The sequence below is a fragment of the Oncorhynchus gorbuscha genome, unplaced genomic scaffold (genome assembly GCF_021184085.1).
Source record: "Oncorhynchus gorbuscha isolate QuinsamMale2020 ecotype Even-year unplaced genomic scaffold, OgorEven_v1.0 Un_scaffold_1072, whole genome shotgun sequence".
In the NCBI taxonomy this organism is placed as follows: Eukaryota; Metazoa; Chordata; class Actinopteri; order Salmoniformes; family Salmonidae; genus Oncorhynchus; species Oncorhynchus gorbuscha.
The window spans coordinates 1-10000 of record NW_025745964.1 but is presented as its reverse complement, the minus strand read 5'-3'; the positions used below and the strand labels follow the sequence as shown (position 1 = coordinate 10000).

The window sequence follows — 10000 nt, the reverse complement described above, 5'->3', positions numbered from 1 at the left end:
AGAGAAAGAAAGAGAAAAAGAGAGAATTAGAGAGAGCACACTTAAATTCACACAGGACACCAAATAGGACAGGAGAAGTACTCCAGATATAACAAACTGACCCTAGCCCACCGACACATAAACTACTGCAGCATAAATACTGGAGGCTGAGACAGGAGGGGTCAGGAGACACTGTGGCCCCATCCGAGGACTACCCCCGGTAGCCCACAAAGATCTCCGCCACAGCACAACCAAAAGGGGGGGCGCCAAACCAGACAGAAAGATCACATCAGTGACCCACTCAAGTGACGCACCCCTCCTAGGGATGGTATGAAAGAGCCCTAGTAAGCCAGTGACTCAGCCCCTGTAATAGGGTTAGAGACAGAGAATCCCAGTGGAAAGAGGGGAACCGGCCAGGCAGAGACAGCAAGGGCGGTTCGTTGCTCCAGAGCCTTTCCGTTCACCTTCCCACTCCTGGGCCAGACTACACTCAATTATATGACCCACTGAAGAGATGAGTCTTCAGTAAATACTTGAAGGTTGAGACCGAGTTTGCATCTCTTACATGGGTAGGCAGATCATTCCATAAAAATTGAGCTCTGTAGGAGAAAGCCCTGCCTCCAGCTGTTTGCTTAGAAATTCTAGGGACAATTAGGAGGCCTGCGTGTTGTGACCGTAGCGTACGTGTAGGTATGTATGGCAGGACCAAATCAGAGAGGTAGGTAGGAGCAAGCCCATGTAATGCTTTGTAGGTTAGCAGTAAAACCTTGAAATCAGCCCTTGCCTTGACAGGAAGCCAGTGTAGGGAGGCTAGCACTGGAGTAATATGATCAAATGTTTTGGTTCTAGTCAGGATTCTAGCAGCCGTATTTAGCACTAACTGAAGTTTATTTAGTGCTTTATCCAGGTAGCCGGAAAGTAGAGCATTGCAGTAGTCTAACCAAGAAGTGACAAAAGCATGGATTCATTTTTCTGCATAATTTTTGGACAGAAAGTTTCTGATTTTTGCAATGTTACATAAGATGGAAAAAGCTGTCCTTGAAATGGTCTTGATATGTTCTTCAAAAGAGAGATCAGGGTCCAGAGTAACGCCGAGGTCCTTCAGTTTTATTTGAGACGACTGTACAACCATTAAGATTAATTGTCAGATTCAACAGAAGATCTCTTTGTTTCTTGGGACCTAGAACAAGCATCTCTGTTTTGTCTGAGTTTAAAAGTAGAACGTTTGCAGCCCTCCACTTCCTTATGTCTGAAACACATGCTTCTAGCGAGGGTAATTTTGGGGCTTCACAATGTTTCATTGAAATGTACAGCTGTGTGTCATCCGCATAGCAGTGAAAGTTAACATTATGTTTTCGAATGACAACCCCAAGAGGTAAAATATATAGTGAAAACAATAGTGGTCCTAAAACAGAACCTTGAGGAACACCGAAATTTACAGTTGATTTGTCAGATGACAAACCATTCACAGAGACAAACTGATAACTTTCCGACAGATAAGATCTAAACCAGGCCAGAACTTGTCCGTGTCGACCAATTTGGGTTTCCAATCTCTCCAAAAGAATGTGGTGATCGATGGTATCAAAAGCAGCACTAAGGTCTAGGTGGCTGGAACATTGTCCCCTGGTAGAACTGGTGCCAGTAACATTGTCCCCTGGTAGAACTGGTGCCAGTAACATTTTCCCCTGTAACATTGTCCCCTGGTAGAACTGGTGCCAGTAACATTGTCCCCTGGTAGAACTGGTGCCTGTAACATTGTCCCCTGGTAGAACTGGTGCCAGTAACATTGTCCGCTGTAATATTGTCCCCTGGTAGAACTGGTGCCAGTAACATTGTCCCCTGGTAGAACTGGTGCCTGTAACATTGTCCCCTGTAATATTGTCCCCTGGTAGAACTGGTGCCAGTAACATTGTCCCCTGGTAGAACTGGTGCCAGTAACATTGTCCCCTGGTAGAACTGGTGTCAGTAACATTGTCTCCTGGTAGAACTGGTGCCTGTAACATTGTCCCCTGGTAGAACGAGCCCGTGATTTGGTCTCCAATTGTTTTCTGCGGCATCACGTAGGAATAACCTTCCTACTAAAGTCATTACCATTGGTTTAGACTGTGTAATTGACTACTGAGATGGGAGGCTAGTCAATAAACACGTTGTTTTATCTAACATATCCAAGCACAAATGACTCAAGATTAATTGATGTGCAACCTAATGCAGTGATGTCATGTATTTGTATTTCATATGGATCCCCATTAGTTCCTGCCAAGGCAGCAGCTACTCTTCCTGGGGTTTATTATGGATCCCCATTAGTTCCTAAGGCAGTTCCCTGGGGTTTATTATGGATCCCCATTAGTTCCTGCCAAGGCAGCAGCTACTCTTCCTGGGGTTTATTATGGATCCCCATTAGTTCCTGCCAAGGCAGCAGCTACTCTTCCTGGGGTTTATTATGGATCCCCATTAGTTCCTGCCAAGGCAGCAGCTACTCTTCCTGGGGTTTATTATGGATCCCCATTAGTTCCTGCCAAGGCAGCAGCTACTCTTCCTGGGGTTTATTATGGATCCCCATTAGTTCCTGCCAAGGCAGCAGCTACTCTTCCTGGGGTTTATTATGGATCCCCATTAGTTCCTGCCAAGGCAGCAGCTACTCTTCCTGGGGTTTATTATGGATCCCCATTAGTTCCTGCCAAGGCAGCAGCTACTCTTCCTGGGGTTTATTATGGATCCCCATTAGTTCCTGCCAAGGCAGCAGCTACTCTTCCTGGGGTTTATTATGGATCCCCATTAGTTCCTGCCAAGGCAGCAGCTACTCTTCCTGGGGTTTATTATGGATCCCCATTGGTTCCTGCCAAGGCAGCAGATACTCTTCCTGGGGTTTATTATGGATCCCCATTAGTTCCTGCCAAGGCAGCAGCTACTCTTCCTGGGGTTTATTATGGATCCCCATTAGTTCCTGTTCCTGCCGAGGCAGCAGATACTCTTCCTGGGGTTTATTATGGATCCCCATTAGTTCCTGCCGAGGCAGCAGCTACTCTTCCTGGGTTTTATTATGGATCCCCATTAGTTCCTACCAAGGCAGCAGCTACTCTTCCTGGGGTTTATTATGGATCCCCATTAGTACCTGACAAGGCAGCAGCTACTCTTCCTGGGGTTTATTATGGATCCCCATTAGTTCCTGCCAAGGCAGCAGATACTCTTCCTGGGGTTTATTATGGATCCCCATTATTTCCTGCCAAGGCAGCAGCTACTCTTCCTGGGTTTTATTATGGATCCCCATTAGTTCCTACCAAGGCAGCAGCTACTCTTCCTGGGGTTTATTATGGGGCAGCAGCTACTTTCCTGGGGTTTATTATGGATCCCCATTAGTTCCTGCCAAGGCAGCAGATACTCTTCCTGGGGTTTATTATGGATCCCCATTAGTTCCTGCCAAGGCAGCAGATACTCTTCCTGGGGTTTATTATGGATCCCCATTAGTTCCTGCAGCAGCTACTCTTCCTGGGTTTAGGCAGCAGCTACTCTTCCTGGGGTTTATTATGGATCCCCATTAGTTCCTACCAAGGCAGCAGCTACTCTTCCTGGGGTTTATTATGGATCCCCATTAGTTCCTACCAAGGCAGCAGATACTCTTCCTGGGTTTATTATGGATCCCCATTAGTTCCTGCCAAGGCAGCAGCTACTCTTCCTGGGGTTTATTATGGATCCCCATTAGTTCCTGCCAAGGCAGCAGCTACTCTTCCTGGGGTTTATTATGGATCCCCATTAGTTCCTGCCATACCCCTGGGGTTTAGGATCCCCATCCTGCCAAGGCAGCAGCTACTCTTCCTGGGGTTTATTATGGATCCCCAGTAGTTCCTGCCAAGGCAGCAGATTCCTGCCAAGGCAGCAGCTACTCTTCCTGGGGTTTATTATGGATCCCCATTAGTTCCTGCCAAGGCAGCAGATACTCTTCCTGGGGTTTATTATGGATCCCCATTAGTTCCTGCCAAGGCAGCAGCTACTTTCCTGGGGTTTATTATGGATCCCCATTAGTTCCTGCCAAGGCAGCAGCTACTCTTCCTGGGGTTTATTATGGATCCCCATTATTTCCTGCCAAGGCAGCAGCTACTCTTCCTGGGGGATTTATTATGGATCCCCATTAGTTCCTGCCAAGGCAGCAGATACTCTTCCTGGGGTTTATTATGGATCCCCATTAGTTCCTGCCAAGGCAGCAGATACTCTTCCTGGGGTTTATTATGTATCCCCATTAGTTCCTGCCAAGGCAGCAGCTACTCTTCCTGGGGTTTATTATGGATCCCCATTAGTTCCTACCAAGGCAGAAGCTACTCTTCCTGGGGTTTATTATGGATCCCCATTAGTTCCTACCAAGGCAGCAGATACTCTTCCTGGGGTTTATTATGGGTCCCCATTAGTTCCTGCCAAGGCAGCAGCTACTCTTCCTGGGGTTTATTATGGATCCCCATTAGTTCCTGCCAAGGCAGCAGCTACTCTTCCTGGGGTTTATTATGGATCCCCATTAGTTCCTACCAAGGCAGCAGCTCCTTCCTGGGGTTTATTATGGATCCCCATTAGTTCCTGCCAAGGCAGCAGCTACTCTTCCTGGGGGTTTATTATGGATCCCCATTAGTTCCTGCCAAGGCAGCAGCTACTCTTCCTGGGGTTTATTATGGATCCCCATTAGTTCCTGCCAAGGCAGCAGCTACTCTTCCTGGGGTTTATTATGGATCCCCATTAGTTCCTGCCAAGGCAGCAGCTACCCCATCTTCCTGGGGTTTATTATGGATCCCCATTAGTTCCTGCCAAGGCAGCAGCTACTCTTCCTGGGGTTTATTATGGATCCCCATTAGTTCCTACCAAGGCAGCAGATACTCTTCCTGGGGTTTATTATGGATCCCCATTAGTTCCTGCCAAGGCAGCAGCTACTCTTCCTGGGGTTTATTATGGATCCCCATTAGTTCCTGCCAAGGCAGCAGATACTCTTCCTGGGGTTTATTATGGATCCCTATTAGTTCCTGCCAAGCAGATACTCTTCCTGGGGTTTATTATGCCCCATTAGCCTACAGCAGCTACTTTCCTGGGGTTTATTATGGATCCCCATTAGTTCCTGCCAAGGCAGCAGTTACTCTTCCTGGGGTTTATTATGGATCCCCATTAGTTCCTGCCAAGGCAGTAGCTACTCTTCCTGGGGTTTATTATGGATCCCCATTAGTTCCTGCCATGGCAGCAGATACTCTTCCTGGGGTTTATTATGGATCCCTATTAGTTCCTGCCAAGGCAGCAGCTACTCTTCCTAGGGTTTATTATGGATCCCCATTAGTTCCTGCCAAGGCAGCAGCTACTCTTCCTGGGGTTTATTATGGATCCCTATTAGTTCCTGCCAAGGCAGCAGCTACTCTTCCTGGGGTTTATTATGGATCCCCATTAGTTCCTGCCAAGGCAGCAGCTACTCTTCCTGGGGTTTATTATGGATCCCCATTAGTTCCTGCTAAGGCAGCAGCTACTCTTCCTGGGGTTTATTATGGATCCCCATTAGTTCCTGCCAAGGCAGCAGATACTCTTCCTGGGGTTTATTATGGATCCCCATTAGTTCCTGCCAAGGCAGCAGCTACTCTTCCTGGGGTTTATTATGGATCCCCATTAGTTCCTGCCAAGGCAGCAGCTACTCTTCCTGGGGTTTATTATGGATCCCCATTAGTTCCTGCCATGGCAGCAGATACTCTTCCTGGGGTTTATTATGGATCCCTATTAGTTCCTGCCAAGGCAGCAGCTACGCTTCCTGGGGTTTATTATGGATCCCCATTAGTTCCTGCCAAGGCAGCAGCTACTCTTCCTGGGGTTTATTATGGATCCCCATTAGTTCCTGCCAAGGCAGCAGCTACTCTTCCTGGGGTTTATTATGGATCCCTATTAGTTCCTGCCAAGGCAGCAGCTACTCTACCTGGGGTTTATTATGGATCCCCATTAGTTCCTGCCAAGGCAGCAGCTACTCTTCCTGGGGTTTATTATGGATCCCCATTAGTTCCTGTCAAGGCAGCAGATACTCTTCCTGGGGTTTATTGGTGATGCTTTTACTGATTAGACATAAACGAAAATAGTTCATACATGAGGGCTTGCTTTGTTATCCAACTGATCTTGTGTCTTTTCTGCCATCCTGTGAACCCCGTTCATTGCTGCTTAGAGCTATATTCATTATTATCATAAGTCACTAGCTCTATGAGTAGCTGTGTGTGAAGCTACATGTGTTCTGTGTTTTATCTTAATTTGCTGCACAGGAAGTTGCCATAGAGAGATGGAAAGGCATTCTATATTTCTCTCTTCCATCTCTCCCTTTTTCTCCCTTTCGCTCTCTCTATCTATCTTTCTTTCTCTCTCTCTCCCTCTCGCTCTCTCTCTCTCTACCTCTCTCTCTCTTTCTCCCTTTTGCTCTCTCTATCTATCTATCTATCTATCTCTCTCTCTCTCTCTCTCTCTCTCTCTCTCTCTCTCTCTCTCTCTCTCTATCTATCTATCTTTCTCTCTCTGTCTCTCTCTCTCTCTTCCATCTTTCCCTTTCTCTCTCTTTCTCCCTTTCCCTCTCTCTATCTTTCTTTCTTTCTCTCTCTCTCTCTCTCTCTCTTCCATCTCTCCCTTTCTCTCTCTCTTTCTTTCCCTCTCTCTCTCTCTATCTCTCTCTCTCTCTCTCTCTCTCTCTCTCTCTCTCTCTCTCTCTCTCTCTCTCTCTCTCTCTTCTCTCCTCCCTTTGTTTCTCTCTCTCTCTGTCTGTGTGTGTGTCAGAAGGGGATTGTTGTGTTCTTCCTGCTGCTATGGTTACAAAAGTTACAGTACCTCTTCTCCCCCTTGATGACCTCACAGCCATATGGGCGGAGTAGACGCTGCACATACCCCGCCTCCCAACCCTGTCCCATCCCCCTGAGCCCAGAGGCTCCTTCCACCCTGTTGGAGCTAGAATCCGTCTGGCGCAGTACGAGAGGAGAGTGAGAGAGGAGGAGGAGGATGGAGGGAGAGATGAAAGGAAGGTTCCGGACCTTCAGAAGGATGACATGATGGCCAGGAAGACAGGCGCGTTCCCCAGGACCCACAACACCACGACAACATTCAACCGCTTCCTACCACTGCCGGGTTCCAAACGCCCAGCACAGGAAGTAGTCACAGACAGGAAGCTACAGCAATCCAGGGTCTCCATGGACATGCCTCAACAGCACCCCAACGTGGCAATGGTCGTCAGGCCGCCCGTTCCCAGCCATTGTAACTATGATGATGATGATGAGGATGAGGAAGAGTGCCCTGTACCAGACCTGGAGAAGGATGATATGTTGGCTCGTAGGACCAGGGCATACCAACACAGCGCGGGGAGAACCGGACGCTCCTTTAACCTGTTCCTGCCTGTCCCTGGAGCGGCCCAACAGAAGAACACCCCCTCTGGTGGACCCAACCAACTCTACCAGAACACCCCCTCTGGTGGACCCAACCAACTCTACCAGAACACCCCCTCTGGTGGACCCAACCAACTCTACCAGAACACCCCCTCTGGTGGACCCAACCAACTCTACCAGAACACCCCCTCTGGTGGACCCAACCAACTCTACCAGAACACCCCCTCTGGTGGACCCAACCAACTCTACCAGAACACCCCCTCTGGTGGACCCAACCAACTCTACCAGAACACCCCCTCTGGTGGACCCAACCAACTCTACCAGAACACCCCCTCTGGTGGACCCAACCAACTCTACAGACAGGAACAGCAACCCAGGTACAGACAGGACAACAGACTGACACACTGATGATGCTTGGAGACTTGCTGTGTGTGTGTGTGTGTGTGTGTGTGTGTGTGTGTGTGTGTGTGTGTGTGTGTGTGTGTGTGTGTGTGTGTGTGTGTGTGTGTGTGTGTGTGTGTGTGTGTGTGTGTGTGTGTGTGTGTGTGTGTGTGTGTGTGTGTGTGGCGTCCGTGTGAGTGTGTGGTGTGTCCGTGTGTGTGTCCGTGTCCGCCCAGCTAACAGTTTCTGTCTGGTCTGATGTATCACAACTAAAACCTCTGTCTGGTGGTGCTCTGACATCATGGTCTGGGTTTGACTACTACTGTCTGGTGGTGCTCTGACATCATGGTCTGGGTTTGACTACTACTGTCTGGTGGTGCTCTGACATCATGGTCTGGGTTTGACTACTACTGTCTGGTGGTGCTCTGACATCATGGTCTGGGTTTGACTACTACTGTCTGGTGGTGCTCTGCCATCATGGTCTGGGTTTGACTACTACTGTCTGGTGGTGCTCTGACATCATGGTCTGGGTTTGACTACTACTGTCTGGTGGTGCTCTGACATCATGGTCTGGGTTTGACTACTACTGTCTGGTGGTGCTCTGACATCATGGTCTGGGTTTGACTACTACTGTCTGGTGGTGCTCTGACATCATGGTCTGGGTTTGACTACTACTGTCTGGTGGTGCTCTGACATCATGGTCTGGGTTTGACTACTACTGTCTGGTGGTGCTCTGACATCATGGTCTGGGTTTGACTACTACTGTCTGGTGGTGCTCTGACATCATGGTCTGGGTTTGACTACTACTGTCTGGTGGTGCTCTGACATCATGGTCTGGGTTTGACTACTACTGTCTGGTGGTGCTCTGACATCATGGTCTGGGTTTGACTACTACTGTCTGGTGGTGCTCTGACATCATGGTCTGGGTTTGACTACTACTGTCTGGTGGTGCTCTGACATCATGGTCTGGGTTTGACTACTACTGTCTGGTGGTGCTCTGACATCATGGTCTGGGTTTGACTACTACTGTCTGGTGGTGCTCTGACATCATGGTCTGGGTTTGACTACTACTGTCTGGTGGTGCTCTGACATCATGGTCTGGGTTTGACTACTACTGTCTCTGTATCTGTGATTGCTTGGTTTGGTCTGGTCTGTGATCACTTGGTTTTGTCTGTGTCTGTGATTGCTTGGTTTGGTCTGTGTCTGTAATCGCTTGGTTTGGTCTGTATCTGTGATTGCTTGGTTTGGTCTGTGTCTGTGATTGCTTTTAACTACTACTGTTTGGTCTGTATCTGTGATTGCTTGGTTTGGTCTGTGTCTGTGATTGCTTGGTTTGGTGGTCGCTGTGTCTGTGATCGCTTGGTTTCATCTGGTCTGTGTTGAACTGTCCCCTGTCTTGATGATGTCACTGGCCGTCTTTCTCAGCAGTGGCGTTTCCACAGCAACAGGAACTACTACTGCCCTCTGCCCTCTAGAACCCCAACCAGGAAGTGTCTCGAGGACAACCCTTGTATCTCTCTGGTCTCCCCCTCTTCTCCCTCCACCCTCCTCTCCTCCCACACCCACACTCCTCCTCCCACCCTCCTCTCCCCCAGCTTCGTGGGAGGGAAAAAAGGAGGAGGAGGGGATGGAGAGGGGATGGAGAGAGGAAGGAAGAGAGTTGGAGAGAGGAGAGGAGACAAAGAAGGATAGAGGGAAGGAGAGAGATGGAGAGAGGGAAAGAGAGAGAGATGGAGAGAGAAGGAGAGAGAGAAGGAGAGAGGGGAGGAGAGAGAGATGGAGAGAGGAGAGGAGACAGAGGTGGAGAAAGAGAAGGAGATACAGATGGAGAGAGGAGAGGAGACAGAGATGAAGGAGAGACTGAAGGAGAGAGGGGAGGAGAGAGAGATGGAGAGAGGAGAGGAGACAGAGGTGGAGAAAGAGAAGGATAGAGGGAAGGAGAGAGAGATGGAGAGAGGAGAGGTGACAGAGGTGGAGAAAGAGAAGGAGATACAGATTGAGAGAGGAGAGGAGACAGAGATGGAGAGAGGGAAGAAGGTGGGAGAGTCTAACAGAAGACCGTTCTGGTTGGAAGACAATGATCTGCCTCCAATGATGTGAGATAACACACACACACACACACACACACACACACACACACACACACACACACACACACACACACACACACACACACACACACACACACACACACACACACACACACACACACACACACACACACACCAAACATGTTGTTTCTGTTATATTATATCAGATCTGTCATGTTGTTACTAACT

At 48.7% G+C, this 10000-nt stretch overlaps 2 protein-coding genes across 2 annotated transcripts in view; both read left to right on the top strand.

Moving 5' to 3' along the window:
• Positions 1-6880, top strand: part of LOC124021167 — an 86784-nt gene extending 79904 nt beyond the window's left edge. Inside the window, exon 14 of the mRNA XM_046336515.1 lies at positions 6820-6880. Within this exon, the coding sequence (XP_046192471.1) occupies positions 6820-6880 (61 nt within the window). The remainder of the gene's footprint in view (positions 1-6819) is intronic.
• A 45-nt stretch (positions 6881-6925) lies between these two features.
• LOC124021171 (circumsporozoite protein-like) lies at positions 6926-9231 on the top strand (the record flags this gene model as incomplete). Its single annotated transcript, XM_046336520.1, has 2 exons — positions 6926-7717; positions 9147-9231. Coding segments are annotated over exons 1-2 (795 nt in total), but the record flags the coding sequence as incomplete, so codon positions are not given.
• Between the last annotated feature and the right edge of the window lie 769 nt (positions 9232-10000).